We start from the raw sequence: 19,637 nt of genomic DNA on the forward strand, positions 1-19,637 counted from the left end.
TGTGGAGGCCAGGTCATTGGGTGTATTAAAGGTTGAGGTTGATAGGTTCTTGATTAGTCAGGATGTGAAAGGTTTCGGGCAGAAGGCAGGAGAATAGTGTTGAGCGAGATAATAGATTAGCCATGATGAAATAGCAGGACAGAGTTGATGAGCCAAATAGCCTAATTCTGCTCCTTTCTCTCATGGTCTTATGTTGTTATAGTCTTTAGTTGTATTTTCTTGAATTGAAAGAAAACAGTTAAGAGCTTCTGGCAGATTCGCTGATCAATTTAGATGGATATTTCATGTTCAGAGTCTAATCTTGATGGGTTTGCAAGTCAGTTTGTGCTTGCTATAGATCTCCTCACCAACCGTGCTAACACAAGTAGAAAGTTTGTCTTTAAACTCAGCTTTTGCCTGTTTAACTTTGCTGTTCAGATCTGCTGTGCTCAATCATCCTAGGTGATCCTACTCAGCAATGCCTTCATCCTTTTAATATCAGTAACGGAATAATGATAAAGAGCAAATGAAAGAAAATAGATAGAAAAAGCAATCTTAATGCTTTAACTGTAACTGTGAAGTACCTAAAATAATGCTCCCTTATTCAATGTTATAAACACAAATTTTAGTGTTTAATGCAAATTAAATGCATTAAAGTTCCTTTAAAATGCATACATTTTGGATTAATTTTTCTGCTTTTGGCAATATCCAAACTAATTTATTTGTAACAGAGTCTCTGGCAGTGGAATTCCTCCACGTTCTGACAGCACATTCCATGGAGTCCAGCAGTTCTACAACTGATGGGCCAAGATATTTAAGCACTATGGATAGCTCCACTATCCCAAACACTTGCACTAATCCGTCTGCTTTTTAGTCCGCTCTCTCCTTAAATAATCAGGCATTAGTCACGCCAGAATAAGCAGCCAAGACATGAACTCACCATCATATTTTATACTAATTAATTTTACATTTTTGGACTTGAGATTTTGATGATTAAGGCCAGCTCATCAAGATGCAGCCCTGGTCAGGGCTATTTATTTTAGTGTTTACAAGTTACAAAGTACGTTTTTACTTAAAATGAGCCTTCATTACATTGCACTCGCAGCCCAAACAGGGGTAAAGAGGAGGCAATAAAGGGCCAGATAGACAAAGGCATGGCAAGTGTTAAACAGATTTATAGGCCTGACTATTGATGGTCATGTTATCAAAGTACCAAAATATGGTATGGTGGCTTTATACTTGAGATCTTGTGGTATGGAAGCAGTTTATCAGGAAGCCACTGTTATATCTCCCCTTACCCTATCAACCTTGAACAATGCCTAGGATGATGAGAATTCCTGAAGCCTGTGTCAGTTGAATTTTTTTAATAATAAATTTTGTGGGACTTGGCGTTAAAGCTCATGGTAATTCTGAATATTCCCGTGCACATAAAATCTTTCAGCTCAGCCCAACCTGGACACATATTTTTGGGTAAAAACAGGAATTCATCAGAAGATTACTGGTTGACAAGAGTTCCATTTTTTTTCAGTTCTGGGTCAAAGGTTTATGTGAAAAAGGATTCCTGTTACTTTAACACGTGGTACAAAACAGGAAACCTGGAGAGGGAATTTTCATTTGGAACAGCCAAGGGTCAGTCTCAGAATGTTTTTTGTACACCCAAGTTGTACGTACTGCATTTTGTAATTTTCCAAGCCTTCTGTCTGGAGACTATTTTTGAAATAAAACAATGAAATAAATAATAACATAACCAGGAGTAGGAATTCAACAGTAGTTAGGAGTTATTCTCCAAAACTCTGGAAAAGCAAGGTGTTATGACATATATTTTGCATTATCTGTGATAATAGTTGGAAAAATGCTCTTCAGAATCAAGGTACAATTAAACTCATTGTCAAGCCATAAACCTTTTTTTCCGTTAGGCAATCATTCTTTAGATGACCCTTACTCTGCTGATACCACCAATGAAAAACAGCCCAAAGTGACAAATGGCTTGCATTGTGTTTTTTTATGTTTCCCCTCCATTCCCAGTGGTAAGTACTTTTGCACATCAGCAGGTCTCTGTCCAGTGCCCCGACAAGTCTGTTAGCCTGCTAAATAAGGAATTTACAAAGATAAACTTCTTCCATTACCATTCCAGGGCAATGGTTCACCACAATTATGAGCTCAGGACAGTCATGACCCAGAGTAATGCTGCACTTTGGGAGCAGCTGAATCTGTTCTAATCACCAGGAAAATGGGTTGGGAGTCAGGAAGGTAGAACTGGGTAAATTGGACAGAGAAACTGGCTGACAGCATTGATTGACATTGAGAGATAGCCCCCAAGATCAAGACTTTCAGGGTACATGAGAGGAGTGCTGTGGTGTTCCTCAAACAGCTTCATCCATACCCTACCCACATCCATCTTTCTGGCGACTCCCCAGGTCCATCACAGAACTATGAATGCCTGCCACATCCTGAATGTTCCCTCCCACTGTTCAGGAACCAAACTCTAAAAACTTACCCTAAGCTCCAACTTTAGCAAGGCTGCAAATTTTCAAGATGAGTACAAATCCAGTTTACCTGAAGATGTGGAATTTCTGGGAGCAGAGGCAGTCTGTAGGCCAGCTGGTGGGGCCCAAACTAGTCTTCAGCTGGCCAACTTGTGGATCATTCTGAAGAAATCAGTGTTGGACCAGGAAATATGACTATTATTATATCTTGAAGGAAATGCCATCCACTTAATGGAAGGTCTGATAAATGAAGAGACAATTGATACTAGATCCTCTCGACTGGGTTAAATAAAGAGAGGCAGAAGAGAGGTTTTTTGTGGACCATTGTCCTGTGGTGGGGGGAGGGGGTGGGTGGTGGCTTATTTTGCCTGTTGAAGATTGCTTTATCGTGACTGGTTAGTTTAGAGACTGCTGTTAACCGCCTGATCTCCAATTTCAAATATCCCAGGTGTAAAATAGCATGTGGAAGAGGCTTGCTTTCTCTTCCTTTGTTTAAGGCCGTTGAGAAGGTACGCTCTACATGCTCTTCTAGCTAAGTGTGTTTGTTGAATGTCTGTATGTCTGTTGTCTATTCAGCTTTGTAGTTTCTGGGACACGGGGAACAAGAATGTTTGATCGCATGTTTTACTGTTAGTAAGTGATTAAGATGCTTAGTCGCAGTCAGTGTTTTTTGTCTCAATTGCCAGACCCATGAACCTGATTCAACGTTACTACCATAAACGGTGACGTTCGGCTGAGTGACTAATCCCTGTGCTGTAAGTTTGTCAATGGAAGTATGCTGACCACAGCAGCACAGATGGTAGAGAGTTTAATTCTACCCTCAGGTTCCCTTTGTGGCTGCGTGGATTTCCTCCGGATGCTTCGGTTTCCTCCTAGATTCTGGAGACTGGTAGATTAATTGGCTCAGTAAGATGCCCTCATTGTGAGGATGTGTATTCTGCAATGGTAGCAGATGGGAACATGCGGAGAATAAGTTAAACTGTAAATGGATGGTTGATGGTCAGCACAGACTCAGTGGGCTGAAGGCACTGTTTTGATGTCGCATCTCCCAATGACCCAATGAGATAGTACAACCCCTGAGTTTGAAAACTTCCTTAGCACTATTGATTCAGTGCATTACCTATGCCGTAACCTTGCTTGCAGGACAGTCTGATGCGTGAGCTCAGTTCATGAGGCTCTGGACAGTTTCCCTTCATTGAGCTGCAGATCTGTAGCGAGCCATTCCAAGTTCCATCCTTACGGCAACGAATCACATTGTTGATTGGTTCCTAGAATAGATAAAATGGGGATGTCCTTAATCCATAATATTGATCCTGTGTTGAATATGCTGCATTCAAGCAGTATCAAGTGCTTCAATCTGCTTTCACTGTGATACAGTTATCAGTCCCGCTATGTTAAGTGTTTGGATATCTCCGGTCTCAGAGCTGTGGTCTGCAAGTCAAGAATGAGAGCAGGCTGGAGAGTACAGATAACTTGCATATCAATTTCTAATTTTTTGCCTATACTTTTCATTGTTCCTACAAAGAGATTGCTGTGTTCTGATTTATTGATCCACTAAAAAGCAATTGTGCTTCCAAAACTATCCAAATTTCTGTTTGCCTGAACTTCAGATGGAGTCAGCACATTAGAAAGATAAATGCAGAAAAAATAAAGCTGAAATGTGCTGAGCTGACAGGGTTATGTGATCTTGGCTCTGGGGCTGTAATGGCAGAGAGCCAAAACCAGAGACTTTGTCTTGGGCCTCCGCCACAAGTTCCATTCCCTCACCTTTGATTCCATTGCCTCTGCAGTCCCATTTGTGTCCCCATATTCACTCAATCACCTAAAACAGCCTACTTTCACATTCTTAACTGCTCATCTCTGCCTCGGCTTCAGGCAACCAAATCCCTCATATATGTTTTTAACACTACTTTAGCCTTCTCTTGGCTGATCTGCCATCTACCACCCAAAACGAACAGAATGGACATCAAGTTGGGAGGCGAGTAAGGAGATTGCTGACACTCTGGCAATGATCTTTGCATCACCAGTAGGGATGGAAGGGGTTCCAGAGGATTGGAGGGTTGCAGATCTTCCCTTATTCAAGAAAGGGAGTAGAGATAGACCGGGAAATTATAGACCAGTGAGGCTTACTTCAGTTGTTGGTAAGTAGATGGAAAAGATCCTGTGAGACGGCATTTATGAACATTTGGAGAGGCATAATAAGATTAGGAATAGTCAGCACGGCCTTTGCAAAGGCAGGTCGTGCATTATGAGCCTGATTGAATTTTTTGAGGATGTGACTAAACACGTTGACGAAGGTAGAGCAGTAGATGTAGTGTATATGGATTTCAGCAAGGCATTTGATAAGGTACCCCATGCAAAGATTATTGAGAAAGTAAGGAGGCATGGGATCCAAGGGGACCTTGCTTTGTGGATCCTGAATTGCCTTGTCCACAGAAGGCAAGGAGTGGTTGTAGATGGGTCATATTCCGCATGGAGGTTAGTGGCTAGTGGTGTGCCTCAGGGATCTGTTCTGGGACTCCTTCTCTTCATGATTTTTATAAATGACCTGGATGAGGAAGTGGAGGATGGGTTAGTAAATTTGCTGATGGCACAAAGGTTGGAGGTGTTGTGGATAGTGTAGAGGGCTGTCAGAGGTTACAGTGGGACATCAATAGGAAACAAAACTGGGCTGAGAAGTGGCAGATGGAGTTCAACCCAGGTAAGTGTGAGGTGGTTCATTTTGGTAGGTGAAATATAATGGCAGAATATAGTATTAATGGTAAGACTCTTGGCAGTGTGGAGGATCAGAAGGATCTTGGGGTCCGAGTCCATAGGACATACAAAACTGCTGCGCAGGTTGACTCTGTGGTTAACAAGGCATACAGTGCATTAGCCTTCATCAATCATGGGTTTGAGTTTAAGAGCCGAGAGGTAATGTTACAGCTATATAGGACCCTAGTCAGACCCACCCCGCTTGGAGTACTGTGCTCAGTTCTAGTCACCTCACTACAGGAAGGATGTTGAAACCATAGAAAGGGTGCAGAGGAGATTTACAAGGATGTTGCCTGGATTGGGGGGCATGCCTTATAAGAATAGGTTGAGTGAACGCTGTCTTTTCTCCTTGGAGCGGTGGAGGATGAGAATTGACCTGATAGATGTGTATAAGATGATGAGAGGCATTTATTGTGTGGATAGTCAGAGGCTTTTTCCCAGGGCTAAAATGGCTAATGCAAGAGGGCACAGTTTTAAGGTACTTGGAAATAGGTATAGAGGAGATATCAGGGGTACGTTTTTTATGCAGAGAGGGGTGAGTGTGTGGAATGGGCTGCAGGTGACAGTGGTGGTGGCAGATACGATAGGGTCTTTTAAGAGACTCCTGGATAGGTACATGGAGCTTAGAAAAATAGAGGGCTATGGGTAACCCTAGGTAATTTCTGAAGTAAGCACGTGTTTGGCACAGCATTGTGGACCATAGTGTACCCGTACACAGCCTGTAGTGTGCTGAAGGTTTTCTATGTTTCTATGTAAATTCATTGAGTGGAAAAGCAAATTGTGCAAAGGATGTGGAGAGTCTGAGGTGAGATATAGACAGATTAAATGAGTGGACAAGGGTCTGGCAGATGGAGGACAATGTTGGTAAAGGTGAGGTCATCCACCTCGGAAGGACAAATAGAAGATCAAATTATTATTTGAATGCTGTAAGATTATAGCAGGCTGTTTAAGAGAGGGACCTGGGACAAATAGAAAATCAGGTTATTATTTAAATAGTGTAAGATTTCAGCATGCTATTTTGGAGAGGGACTTGGGAGCATGTGCTTGAACCTTGTGCATGAAAGGTTGCAAATTGTCGATCTGCGGGTGCAACAAATTATCAAGAAGGCAAATGGAATGTTATCTTCATTGTTAGAAGGATTGAATTTAAGAGCAGGGAAGGTTTGCTGCAACTGTACAAGAGACTGGTTAGGCGGCACCAGGAGTACTACATGCAGTTCTAGACTCCTTATTTGAGGAAAGATATACTGGCTTTGGAGGTGGTGTAGAGATGGTTCACTAGGGTGATTCTGGCAATGAGGGAGTTAACTTATGAGGGGAGATTGATTCACCTCAGATTATACTTGCTGGAATTAGAAGAATGAGAAGGCATCTTATGAAAATATATACAATTATGAAAGGGATAGATAAGATAGAGGTAGGAAAGTTGTTTCCACTGGTAGGTGAGACTAGAATGGGGGGTCAGAGACACAAGATTCAGGGGAATAGATTTAGAATGATGTTGAGGGGGAACTTCTTTCCCCAGAGTGTAATGAATCTGCAGAATTTTCTGATTAGAGAAACTGTAAGGGCTATTCCATTAAATATCTTTAAAACACAGATATCTGTTTTGCATAGCAGAGGAATTAAGGGTTATGGGCAAAGACAGATAGGTGGGTTTGAGACCAGCTATGACTTTATTGAATTGTGGAGCAGGCTTGATTGGCCAGCTGGCCGACTACTGCTGCTATTTCTTATGCTCTTAAGTGAGAGTGGGAGAATGGTTATGCGTTTCGAGGTCTGGATGGTTTGTAACTTGGAGCAGAACCTCTTGGTCAGAATTTCCCAACCTTTATAAGCCATGGACCAATACCATTAAGCCAGGGGTCTGTGGACCCAGGTTGGGAATCCTGGTGTGTTTGTGTGTCCTCCCCACTTATCATTCAATCTACTAGAAGGAAAGGTTTGGAAGGTGTTGTCAAAGGAACTTTGCTGAGTTTCTATACCCTGTAAATAGCACATATTTTTGCCTCAGTGCACTGATTAAGAAATCTACTGATTCTTGTCAGGAGACAGTGATCTGCTTTGTCTCAGATAAATGTTCCACAGCTCATGGGACTAATGACTTCAGGTGCAGATATAAGTGTTTACTGAAGGAGTGAATGAATTCTGGAGTTACCAAGGCCCTTTAATTACTGTACTGTCTCAAAACCTTCCGCACATACAGTTTGATGGTTCACTTATGGCTTATTTGGTTGACCCTAGGTAGCAAACATAACAGCTGGCTCCTTTGGTGGGAAATTTTCACCTGCTAGAGTTAAACAAGGCCAGGACCTCTAAGTTTGCTTTGCCAGAGAGTATGGCAAAACATTACTTAATTTGTATGGATCCGTTCAGTTGACAATTAACATAGATGCATAGTTACAGCACATCAATTCTGTATCAAGAAATACACCGTGTGTTTTTTTTCTCTATGCTCCTTTAAGACCAAAAAGTACTTGCTGTTTGTAAAGGGTATGTCTGTAAAATGAAAAATGCTGAAGAATTTAAGAATCCAGAACAAAAACCTGGAGTGTTAAGTGGCTGGATTTGTATATTAAAACTGTGTTCTGCATTTATAACTAAGTGTGACATTCCAGCACACAGATGCAATATTTAAACATTTTGTAGAACTTGCCTGTTTTTAAATCTGTAGGATGCATGGTTTTCAGTGCAGAGCTCTGCTGAAGGACTGGAGGAATGGGCACCCTGTGTTCTCAATGTATCAGTACTAGCCTCCGCCGTATCCAAGACATATTCAAGGAACAGTGCCTCAAAAAGGGACGTCCAACATTAAAGACCTCCACCCCCCAGGACATGCCCTCTTCTCATTGTTACTATCAGGAAGGCAGTATAAAAGCCTGAAGGCACACACTCAGCGATTCAGGAACAGCTTCTTCCCCTCTGCCATCCGATTAAATGGACATTGAACTGATGAACAATACCTCACTACTTTTTATTTCTGTTTTAGCTTACTAATTTAATTTAACTATTTAATGTGTGTGTGTGTGTGTATATATATATATACACTTAATGTTATTTACAGTTTTTAGATATTATCATGCATTGCAATGTACTGCTGCTGCAAAGTTAACAAATTTCACAACATATGTCATTGATCTTAAACCTGATTCTGAAAGTCCTTTTTGAGTTGTCATTTCCCGCCACTGACCCGGTCATCCTCATTCCCATTGATAAAAAAAGCTCCTGAGGGGCTTTCCAAAAGAGCAAACTACCCCCTCCCATTAACCACTCCTCCATTAACTGGCATCCATCTGCACTAAAAATCATTTGCACCGCACATTAGAAAGTCTCAGACAGTGATGTGAGTCAGTCTGCTGAGAGAAACCCTCATAAAACAGGGGGAAAAAACGTTGTTAAAATTTTGTGAGGTAAAATTAGCAAGGAAGTGTTCTTTTCTCCAACAGGCTGTAATGTTTCCCCTTTACAGTCTTCCTACTTAAAAGCTAATTTTTTAACTTTCCACATGTAAAGTGGTTGCAATTCTCGTTACTTACAGTCTGATTGTTGGCATCACTGCAGTTTACCCGGCAGACACTGTTGAACTGGAAGCCATTTGTACAATGGTAAAACCCATGGAATTTTGCTGGGACCGCTTCACACATAACAGGAACACATACTCCTGGCTGCCAACTCCCATCCTCTGTGCATTTTATCTTGAAGGTTCGCCTTTAAAATTAGAGAATTGAAATCAGGGAACTGGTCACAGTGAAGAGTTAGCCATGCCAAAATCTGAATAAATATCACCAAGGATATTTCAAAGTCGCTCATTTTTTATCATATTTTCTCATAGAATAGCATACTGCGTATACTGCTTGTACAAGTTTGTACTGACAGATTTGAATTGAATTAGCTTTATTACTTACATCCTTCATATACATGAGAAGTAAAAATCTTTACGTAACGTCTCCGTCTAAATGTGCAATGTGCAGTTATTGTGATTTATAATAAATATTATGTACAAGAGGATAGTCAATATAACATGGAAATACAATTGCAACAACATGAATTAAGCAGCCTGATGGCCTGGTGGAAGAAGCTGTCCTGGAGCCTGTTGTTCCTGGCTTTTATGCTGCGGTACTGTTTCTTGGATGGTAACAGCTGGAAGAGTTTGTGGTTGGGGTAACTCTGGTCTCCAGTGTTCCTTTAGGCCCTTTTTATATACCTGTCTTTGCAAATGTCCTGAATAATTGGAAGTTCACATCTACAGATGCGCTGGGCTGTCCGCAGTGCTCTCTGTAGAGTCCTGCAGTTGAGGGAAGTACAGATCCCATACCAGGCAGTGATGTAGCCAGTCAGGATACTCTCAATTGTGCCCCTATAGAAAGTTCTTAGAATTTGGGGGCCCATACCAAGCAACTTTAACTGTCTGAAGTAAAAGAGGCGCTGTTGTGCCTTTTTCCACCACACAGCTGGTATGTTCAGACCACGTGAGATCCTCGGTGATGTGTATGCTGAAGAACTTAAAGCTGTTCACTCTCTCAACCTCAGATCCAATGATGTCTATAGGGGTTAGCCTGTCTCCATTCCTCTTGTAATCCACAACCAGTTCCTTTGGCATTGAGGGAGAGGATGTTTTCTTGACACCACTGTGTCAGGGTGATGACTTCTCTGTACGCTACCTCATTATTATTTGAGATTAGGCCAATCAGTGTGGTGTCGTCAGCAAATTTAATTAGCAGATTGGAGCTGTGGGTGGTGACGCAGTCATGAGTATACAGGGAGTAAAGGAGGGGGCTTAGTACACAGCCCTGAGGGGCACCTGTATTGAGGGTCAGAAGGGCAGAGGTGAGGGACCCTAGTACACATCTGACTTCCAATATAACTCGGAGTCCTGCCATGTGCAGAAGTTCGCTGATGACACGGCCATAGTGGGGTGTGTCAGGAATGGACAGGAGGAGGAGTATAGGAAACTGATACAGGACTTTGTGATATGGTGCAACTCAAACTACCTGCGTCTCAATGTCACCAAGACCAAGGAGATGGTGGTGGACTTTAGGAGATCTAGGCCTCATATGGAGCCAGTGATCATTAATGGAGAATGTGTGGAGCAGGTTAAGACCTACAAGTATCTGGGAGTACAGTTAGACGAGAAGCTAGACTGGACTGCCAACACAGATGCCTTGTGCAGGAAGGCACAGAGTCGACTGTACTTCCTTAGAAGGTTGGCGTCATTCAATGTCTGCAGTGAGATGCTGAAGATGTTCTATAGGTCAGTTGTTGAGAGCGCCCTCTTCTTTGTGGTGGCGTGTTGGGGAGGAAGCATTAAGAAGAAGGACGCCTCACGTCTTAATAAGCTGATAAGGAAGGCGGGCTCTGTCGTGGGCAAAGTACTGGAGAGTTTAACATCGGTAGCTGAGCGAAGGGCGCTGAGTAGGCTACGGTCAATTATGGAAAACCCTGAACATCCTCTACATAGCACCATCCAGAGACAGAGAAGCAGTTTCAGTGACAGGTTACTGTCGATGCAATGCTCCTCAGACAGGATGAAGAGGTCAATACTCCCCAATGCCATTAGGCTTTACAATTCAACTGCCAGGACTTAAGAACTTTTTTTTTTTAAAAGCTATTATTAATGCTTTTTGAGTTAGTGATTTAGATGCATATCATATTATTACTGAGTTAAGTATTGTATGTAATGAGTTTTTGCTACAACAAGTGTATGGGACATTGGAAAAAATGTTGAATTTCCCCATGGGGATGAATAAAGTATCTATCTATCTATCTATCTATCTATCTAGTCTTACCACCCGCTGGCGATCTGATAGGAATCCAGGATCCAGCTACATTTATGATGACTTTTGGAAAATATTACTATTGTTTTGAGGACAGTTTTTAAAAAAGTAAGGAGATATGCGGCAATACCAAACACAGCTGAAAGAGGTGCATCTGAAAGGGCTGTTGGGAACTGTTCAATGCAAGTTCAAGATTAGAAGTTTGTTCATGGTTTCATGGCCTAAATCTGATGAAATCAGTACAACTGAATTTCAGAAGGAAGCAGCACAATGTTACAGCTAGTAGAGCCACTGTTTCACACCTCCAGCAACCGAATTCAATCCTGACATTCATTGCTATTTGTGTGGAGTTTGCACACTCTCCCTGTGACAGCACAGGAGTCCTCTGGGTGCTCCTGTTTCCTCTCACATGCAGGTTTGTAGGGTTAACTGGACACATCCAAATTTGTCCTGTGCGGAGATGAATGGTAGAATCTGGGTGAAATTGAAGGGAATGTGTGGAGAATTAAATGGGATAGACTGGGTGTTTGATATGGACTCATCGGGGTAAAAGGCCTGTTTCCATGCTCTGTAATCTATGACGTGGCACAGCAAATGCAGCAGAGTGTGAATTTCTAACCTCAAATAGCTGAAAAGTGTGGAATGTAGGGAAGCATTAAGATGTTCTGGGTTTGAGGTTTCGGGAGAATTTCCTCAACTGGGGGACAACAGCTAGCCTGTCAAAGTGACGATGAGCTTGCCAGAAATAAATTATAACCTCTTCTTGCAAACTGCAGTTACATTTTTGAGTAACATGCAATCTGGATCATTGCAATTTATTTAACTAGTGTTTTATAGCATTGAAAGGGAATGTCCCCAGTAATTATAAGTTTTAAAACTGAGCGATTTGAATTGATATTTACGCTTTCTGTTGATGGAATATTTCAGCAAAAGCATAGTTGCATTCTATGGCAGGATGTAAATACTGAATCAAATTACAGACCTGAAGTGGAATCCATAGTAAATTAAGAGGTCAGTAGATATTATGAGAGTATTATGCAAAGGTTACATTGTAGTCTATTAGTATGCATCACCATACTTCCACGTAGTCTGAGTTCTACTGTTCTAACATTCCATTTGTTTTCAGTTTTACGGTCAAACTTGCTATGACTTTCTGTTTTAAAATGGTATTTCTTCCTTAATTCTTGCTCCCCTTCTAATAACTGGCAAAAAGGATTGTTGCTTTTTTTTGTCAAATCTAGTGGATATCTATCCTGATGCTAAGTGGTCCTGGCTGACATTGCTTGATTGGTCATCCCAGTTTGTGTGCTTCCAAAGAACAGCTGTGGGGTAATGAATGGAATCGATTTTTGTTTAGCAGGATGTGTTGCTATGGACCAAAGGTTGTTAGAAGTGCATTCAGCTTATCGTTATTTTTTAAAGTCGGGTTAAACTCACTGCCTGATGCTTTTATCTTGTTTTCCTTCGGTTACCCTTGTTGTAGGTATGAAAATAACTAGAACTACATCACTAGTCCTGCTACTAACGGTTGGCTACAAGGAGATGCGTGGACGAATTTTGTCCATGCGTTCTAAAAGAAAAGTACTTCTCCAAATGTAATGCTGCATCAGCTTTTGTCATAGTCCCACTGAGCCTGAAGGCTCCTGCTACAGATAATTGTAAGGAAAGTTTTCATCCAGCAAAAAGAACATTAGAATTCAAATACTGTGAGCTACTCCGTCACTTGCTGAAGCTTTCACATTTGTACTTTCTGCATTTTTGCTCGTGGGAACAATAGTACATACCCACTGATTCCTGACAGTGACTTTGCTATATTTTTCTATTCCGACAGTGGAATCCACAGCCAGATCAACTATACCATTCAAAAAACACAAATGAAATGTTAGAACAGTAGAGCTTGGACTATATAAAATCTAGTGTTTCAACCTACTCGACACCATTGTAATCTTACATAATATCTCAGCAGGAGTGGTCTTTAAGGAGATTTCAGCTATTCTATTTCCGTTACAGATTCTTTGTCACAGAAATGTACAACGCTATAGAGCGCATGTGAGATGATAACAAATGCCCCATACCTAAAACCAATTTTAATTTCAATCTTCATTGGAATGTCCAAATAAATATGCTTGATTATTCTAAGATTTACTTTCTGGAAACCTGAACTCAAGAAAGAGGAGATCTTGATCAAATCCCCCTTTCCAAAGATTAGGTTTCTTTATTCAAAACTCTAGAAGAAAAAAATAGCTTCTCACGCTCTTCTCTACTTTATTTTCAACTTTTCGGCTTAACTATGAATGCAATCTGCAGTTTGTAGGTAAGAATTAAGACTGAGGGAATATATAAAGTAATCACTTTAAAAATGTATATGTGATGCATTCCCCCAAGAATTTCTGTGAGTAATTTGTGTGAATTTCTATTCCACCTAGTAGTTTTACTGCCTCTTGCTTTGAAAATAAACATTTTGTGGAAATGAAAAAGGAATAATTTTTGTACAAACAGTTATACTAAGTCAGTCATACAGGACAAAGAAAGGCCCTTTGGTCCATCACATCTATGCTGACCATCCATCTTAATACTACAAAGTCTCATTTTCATTCAGTGTTGAGTTTTTCTGATCTGAATAAGGAAAGTTGGTCAAACAGCAAAGCTAACTCTTTATCTTCAGATGGTGAGGGGGTAATTCCATAATACTGAGATTTCAGATGCTAGAAATAAAGGTCACAGGTTTATACAGTGTGAGATTGTGAAATCATGCCATCTTCCATGTGATAACATCTGTTGATTGTGAGATAGGCAGGTAGGACCTTAGCCCTTGAAATTCTTTCCAAGAAGAAATCTGTAAGAGCTTTGTGACATTCCTGTCGCCTTCTTATTGTCCATTCTGAATCGGGTATTGGGAGAAATATTTGTGCCCTAAAGGCAGTAGTATTCATTCATTGCTTTCAAAATATTGAAGCTACTGTTAAAGAGGTGAAAAATAAAATTTCAAGTCAGTGCAGGTGGTGGTGAAGGGAGGGGATGAATGGGGGGGATAATAATTTGGTTCTGATTTAAGGTAATCTATCAGTTTCATTACTTACATGCATTTAATTAAATATGCATGAGGTTTTTTAAGGGCTCACCCTGACTGAAAGTCAGTTGGTTCGAAACAGCTGCCATTAGTCAGCCAGCTCCCCGAGGATTCATTCCTCTCCACTGTGCAGCTAAGCTATTAGTATGCTGAATTAATTTTAATATTTAAAAATAAGAAATACACATTTTCTTCAACATTTGGTGAATCTGTGTTTAGTTACTGGTTGGGAAACATGTTCACTGTTTGTAGCTAGACATATGGAACAATCTAACAGTGTTTCTCAGACTAGTGACTGATATTAATTAAAACAGATCTTAGCATCAAAGAAGTACTTAGTGATTGCACAAGCCAAATAAGGTAATATCATTGGAGTCTGGCATCTAGCTCCCAAAAACAATGTGATTTCCCTATAATAGTTCTAACATTACGGCACTAAACTCTGCATTAGCATGCAAGGAAATGTGCTGCTGCATTCTTGTGGTGCAGCTTGAAAGGAAAGCCTTAATTATTGGTTAGTTCATAACTCCAACACCTTTGACCAGTTTCGGAGCTCACTTTCAGATGTAAGCACTAACACAGGAATTCACTTTGTAGGTCTAAAGAAACTGATGTAACCATGCAACAGGAGTCAATCCCACAGGGGGTATAAAATTCATCTTGGGTTGTCACGCCGAATGGGTACGAGGGAATCACCAGCCTCTCTTTCAGCCGCTTCAGACTTCTTTCCCACATTGAAATTGAAGGCAAAAAAAAAACCCATCTTGAGTGCCAAAATGCGGGTTAACCGTCAGCCATTGTGCATGATTTCTGCGCGCACGTGTAATAAATCTTATGACAGCTTTGTGAGTTTGTGTCTACTCATCTCAGTGAAAACTTGCTCATATTGCACACGAAGAGCACTGCATATGGGTACATTCACACAGGCACATGCATGTGAATGCATCTGCGCCCACATGTCATTTGCATGCAAACACCTACACTCAGTAGCAACTTTATTCGGTACAGAAGTGAAACCCAGTGTGCTCTTGTGCTGCCGTAGCTCATTCACTTCAAGGTTTGATGTGCTGTGCATTCAGAGATGTCCTTCTGCACACCATTGTTGTAACTCTCCCCTTCCTCTCAGCTTGAACCAGTCTGGCCACTCTCCTCTCATCTCTCTCACTAACACGACATTTTTGCCCACAGAACTGCTGCTCACTGGATGTGTTTTTTTAGTTTTTTGCACCTATCTCTGTAAACTCTAAAAACTGTTGTGCATGAAACTGCAGGAGATCAGCAGTTTCTAAGCTACTCAAACCACACTGTCTGGCAACAGCAATTATTCCATGGTCAAAATCAGTAAGATCCCATTTCTTCCCATTCTGATATTTGGTTTTATAATTATGACAATAATTGGACTCTTGACTATGTCTGTGTGCTTTTATGCATTGAGTTGTTACGAAGTGATTGGCTGATTAGATATTTGCATTAAGGTGCAGGTGTACCTAATGAAGTGGCCAGTGAGTGTATTTGTAAGCAATACCCAAACACATATAAATGCTCCTGCATGCACACATATCTGTCAGTACATGACACAATAGTTTCACTTACTTTCTTATCTTTCTTGAAATACTGGGGACATGGTGTCCTGGCCTGCACTTGTATTTACATGACGACCCAACCTTGTGGCCATCTTGTTGACAGTGCAAACTCTGAAGCACAGCGTTGGGCACGGGAGGAGGTGCCAGGCACATCAATTCACAGAGCGATTGGGGGAAAGACCATAGTCCATCATTGAGGCAGGTCAGAGAGTTATTGGTCCCTGCAGAACAGTATGTTATATTAGTCCAAATGGAAGGCTCAATTTTGGTACAATACAAAACCTCATTGACAAGAAACAAAACCATCTTTCTTGCAATTGTTGGTACATCCATTTGGAAAGCAAATTGTTCACAGCTCCTAAAATTGAGTACCCTTTACACGCTCTTACAAACCACAACTAAACACTGTTTTCTCTTTCTCTTGCTTATCGATTTTATTTTTATTTTCTTTTTTTTCTTTCCTTGTGTTCTTTTGGGTTTCTTGCTTTGTAGCTGTGGGCAAGCAAATCTCAAAGTTGTATAATTTATACATTCTTTAATAAATGATTTTTGAATCTTGAAATATATCTAAGGATATTCACTTACACAAACTCTGTCCCATTTTCTACCCTTGAACCTTGGGCTGTTTGTTTTTGTTGGCAGAGTCTTCCCACAGCTTAAAGTTGATCATGATTAATAAAAATTATTACTGCTTTAGTCTGGTTCCAAAAAGTAACTTGTCAGCCCGATGCAATTGGCTGTTCACAGAAAGAATTGGGTGGATGTGGGGTTGGAAGTTGTCAGGAGGGGAAGCTTTTATTTAACACACTTTTATTAGAGGGATTTAATCAGGCTGAATGGGATTGTGCAATCTTGAAGAACAACTGCTCACAGGGTGAGAGTTTATCACCTCACTACTGTGAGAAAATCTTACTGACAATCAGTGTATCATTCTTCAATCCATATCCTCAATGTGACTCTTTGCTCTCCTACCACACTCTTAAGTTACACCAAAGGAAACCTCATCACTGGATAACCTTGATCTCCACTCTTCCCCAGACATTTGCTCTGTTCTCTCCACTGCTCCTCCCTCTTAAGCTTCAAGGACAATTCTACCCTCACTATGCCAGTTTTGATGAATGGTCACTTATTTGAAACGATAACACTGTTTCTCTTTCCACAAATGTTGCCTAAGTCTCTGAGTATTCCTAGAATTTTTGTTTTGTTTTAAACTTCGGGTGGCCAGTTGTTCGTACTTTGTGAGCCGTTGTGCTGGCGCTAGAACAAGATATGATCACTTTCCTACTCTAGGTCTCCTGTGGTTAAATGTGAAGCTTTTTGTGGAACCTTATCAATAACTTCATAGAAATCTTAAACACAGAAGAAGGCATTTGACCAATTGAGTTCCAAGTCAAATAACCTGAAGGCCCAGTCTTTTCTCATAGCTTTACAAATTATTCCCACTCAAGTGACTTTACAATTCCCTTTGGAAAACAGATTGTCATTCCACTATCCTCAGAGGTGGCAAATTCCAGATCTTGACTACTGTGTGCGTAAAGTAGTTTTGATTTACATGACATCACCCTTGTGCCTTTTGTGCAAATTCTAAACAGGAATATCTTTATTCGATTTACTCCACGTAAATCAGTCATGATCTGGCACACCTGTATCAAATCACCAGTAAATCTTCAGTGTTATAATCTTTTCTCAAGGGTAGAAATGTCAGTCACCAAAGGACATGCTTTTAAGGTTGAAGTTTAAGGGCAGGTTGAAGGTGACATGAAGGGCAAGTTTTTTTCTGCCATGTACGAGATGTTTGGAATGGGTAATCAGGGATGATAGTGGAAGCAGGTACTTTGGTGGAGGTTGAGAAGGTTTCAGGTAGACAGATGAGTATGAGGAGAATGCTGGGATATGGATGTTAGGGCATTCTGGAGTTATGCAATATAGCAACTGTTAATTTCGACAGCAGCTAGTTTTCAGATCTGAATGTGGACTGTAGATTGAATTTGCAATGCAGCCCAGAACAATGATCTAACTGGAGCTGCAGACTGGGGTTGATTGCAAACCAGGAAACACCCATTCACCTGAGATGTCTGCATATGCATGGATGCATCTCAGACACAGTGGTGATGAACACTTAATTTGGGTGTGTTGGTGTGAAGATCTAGGCATTGGAAATTATGTGCAACTCAAAGGAAGCATTATGAATGCATTGTAACTACAGAAATTGTCCTGCTCTTAGCTTTGTTCTTTAACATATAAAATGCAACTTAATATTGGGTCAGGAGGCCTCTTCTTCCAAGAGTGTCTCCAGTATGATGCCTGCTTGTTTTGCTAAATAAAGACTTCTATATTTTCCAGATCAGTCTCTCACCAGTGACTTTGTTCACAGTCACAACTGAGGACATTTGGTATAAACAGGCAACAACGTTACCACAGTATCTTGGCCAAATGTCCAGACTGGTGCTATACTGTTCTATATTCTATGTTTTGTTGCTTCAGGAACATCCCTCATCTCCTCCAGTCAAGCCATTAACCTGAAATGTATTGACTCTGGAATCATTCTGATAGATCTTTCCTGCACACTGCATAGGAGACGTAAACACCTAAAGCGTGTAAAAAAAAACTGAGCTTAGAATTTCAGTTATTTTACGCAGATTCTACATAGGTTCCCTGCTTTTCCCTATTGAAGATCTTGGGATTCTCTTTTGTGTTATCTTTTATTTTCCACCCTCACTTTGTTTGTTTCTCTCATTTTGTCTTGTCACCTCCTCCTCAGCTTAGGATCTTCACTCTGATTCTCACCGTTCACACGAAATATGTCATGTACTCCTCCTTCATCTTCTCTACATTCTCTGCCATGTGAACTTGGGTTCCTTTCCATTCCTTCTTTTTGCCAAATTTCCCTAGCCTGCTCTTCTCGCCTGCCTACTCTTAAAAAGTCACTGACCATTCCCTTACCTTCCTGCTTGGTGGCATAATAATATCGGCGCCGGACTCCAGAGTAAAGGTTCCCATGTTCAAATCCAGGTCGGGTTGAGCATCGAGCTAGCAACTCGGCCTCATGAAAACAAGAATAGCTTACTACGGAAACACTGTCATGACGGTGCCCCGATAACTCCACTGCTGAGTTAAGGGCTATATTTCTTCTTCATTCCCTCTCCTTAATATTTGGCTCAAAGTTGACGTACTAAGGTCTGTTCTCATTCTATTAAAGTTAGCCCTCCTCTAGATTGGGAGTTCTTTGGATATCTCCTTGTCCATCCCAATTATTAATCTAAACAATATGATCTGCTGATTGCTGCTTCCCAGTTGTTCCAGGTTTTGATTCAGAATTATTGACCTGAAATGTTAAATCTGTTTGCCTGTCCACAGATGGTACCTGATATTACCAGCATTTTCTGTTTTCAGCTCCATTCGTTGTTAGGCATCATCGTCTTGTGTTTTCACGAAGAAGTTATGATTGCTTTGACAATTGGAAATTTGAAGATTGACATTGATGGGTTTTGGTAGGTTGAAATTTTAAGGGTTATGAAGCCCAGGCAGATACTGGTCTAGTCTGTGTTCAATATGACTGGCATAGATACTTGTTGAACAAAATTATCCTGCCCTTTGTATCTAATCACTGATCAGTCAGTTCCCAAATTTTCAAAAAAATTAACTATTTCCTGTCATTTGATTGACAGAATGATAGAACATACAGTTTATAATAATTATTTTTAAACCTGTTTTAAGTATATGTTGTCCTAGTTATGAATAAAGCCCAACATAAAACATGATTTCCAACAGAAGGATGTTCAGATCATCTGATAATGTACTGTCTTGTCGTTTCACTAACTGTCTGATGTTGGTCAGCCTGTGTTTTAACCTTTTTTGTACTTTGGCCATTTCTTCAGTATAGTGTAGTACTGAAGAAAGACTTCTTGGACTATTTAATGTATCCTCTAGCTTCATACACATACAAGTAAACAACTTTTTGAAGAAAACTGTTAAAAACTACAGAAATCTA

At 40.6% G+C, this 19,637-nt stretch overlaps 1 protein-coding gene across 5 annotated transcripts in view; it reads right to left on the minus strand.

Moving 5' to 3' along the window:
• The window catches only part of LOC140731040 (pappalysin-1-like), a 362,759-nt gene that overhangs the window by 105,142 nt on the left and 237,980 nt on the right, over positions 1-19,637 (minus strand). For all 5 annotated transcript variants that reach the window (XM_073052237.1, XM_073052236.1, XM_073052240.1 and 2 more), the window contains exons 16-18: positions 15,657-15,867; positions 8,756-8,927; positions 3,586-3,733 (exon numbers count right to left, since the gene is read on the minus strand). In XM_073052237.1, coding sequence (XP_072908338.1) covers positions 3,586-3,733; positions 8,756-8,927; positions 15,657-15,867 — 531 coding nt within the window. The remainder of the gene's footprint in view (positions 1-3,585; positions 3,734-8,755; positions 8,928-15,656; positions 15,868-19,637) is intronic.

Source organism: Hemitrygon akajei, chromosome 7 (assembly GCF_048418815.1).
Source record: "Hemitrygon akajei chromosome 7, sHemAka1.3, whole genome shotgun sequence".
NCBI lineage: Eukaryota > Metazoa > Chordata > Chondrichthyes > Myliobatiformes > Dasyatidae > Hemitrygon > Hemitrygon akajei.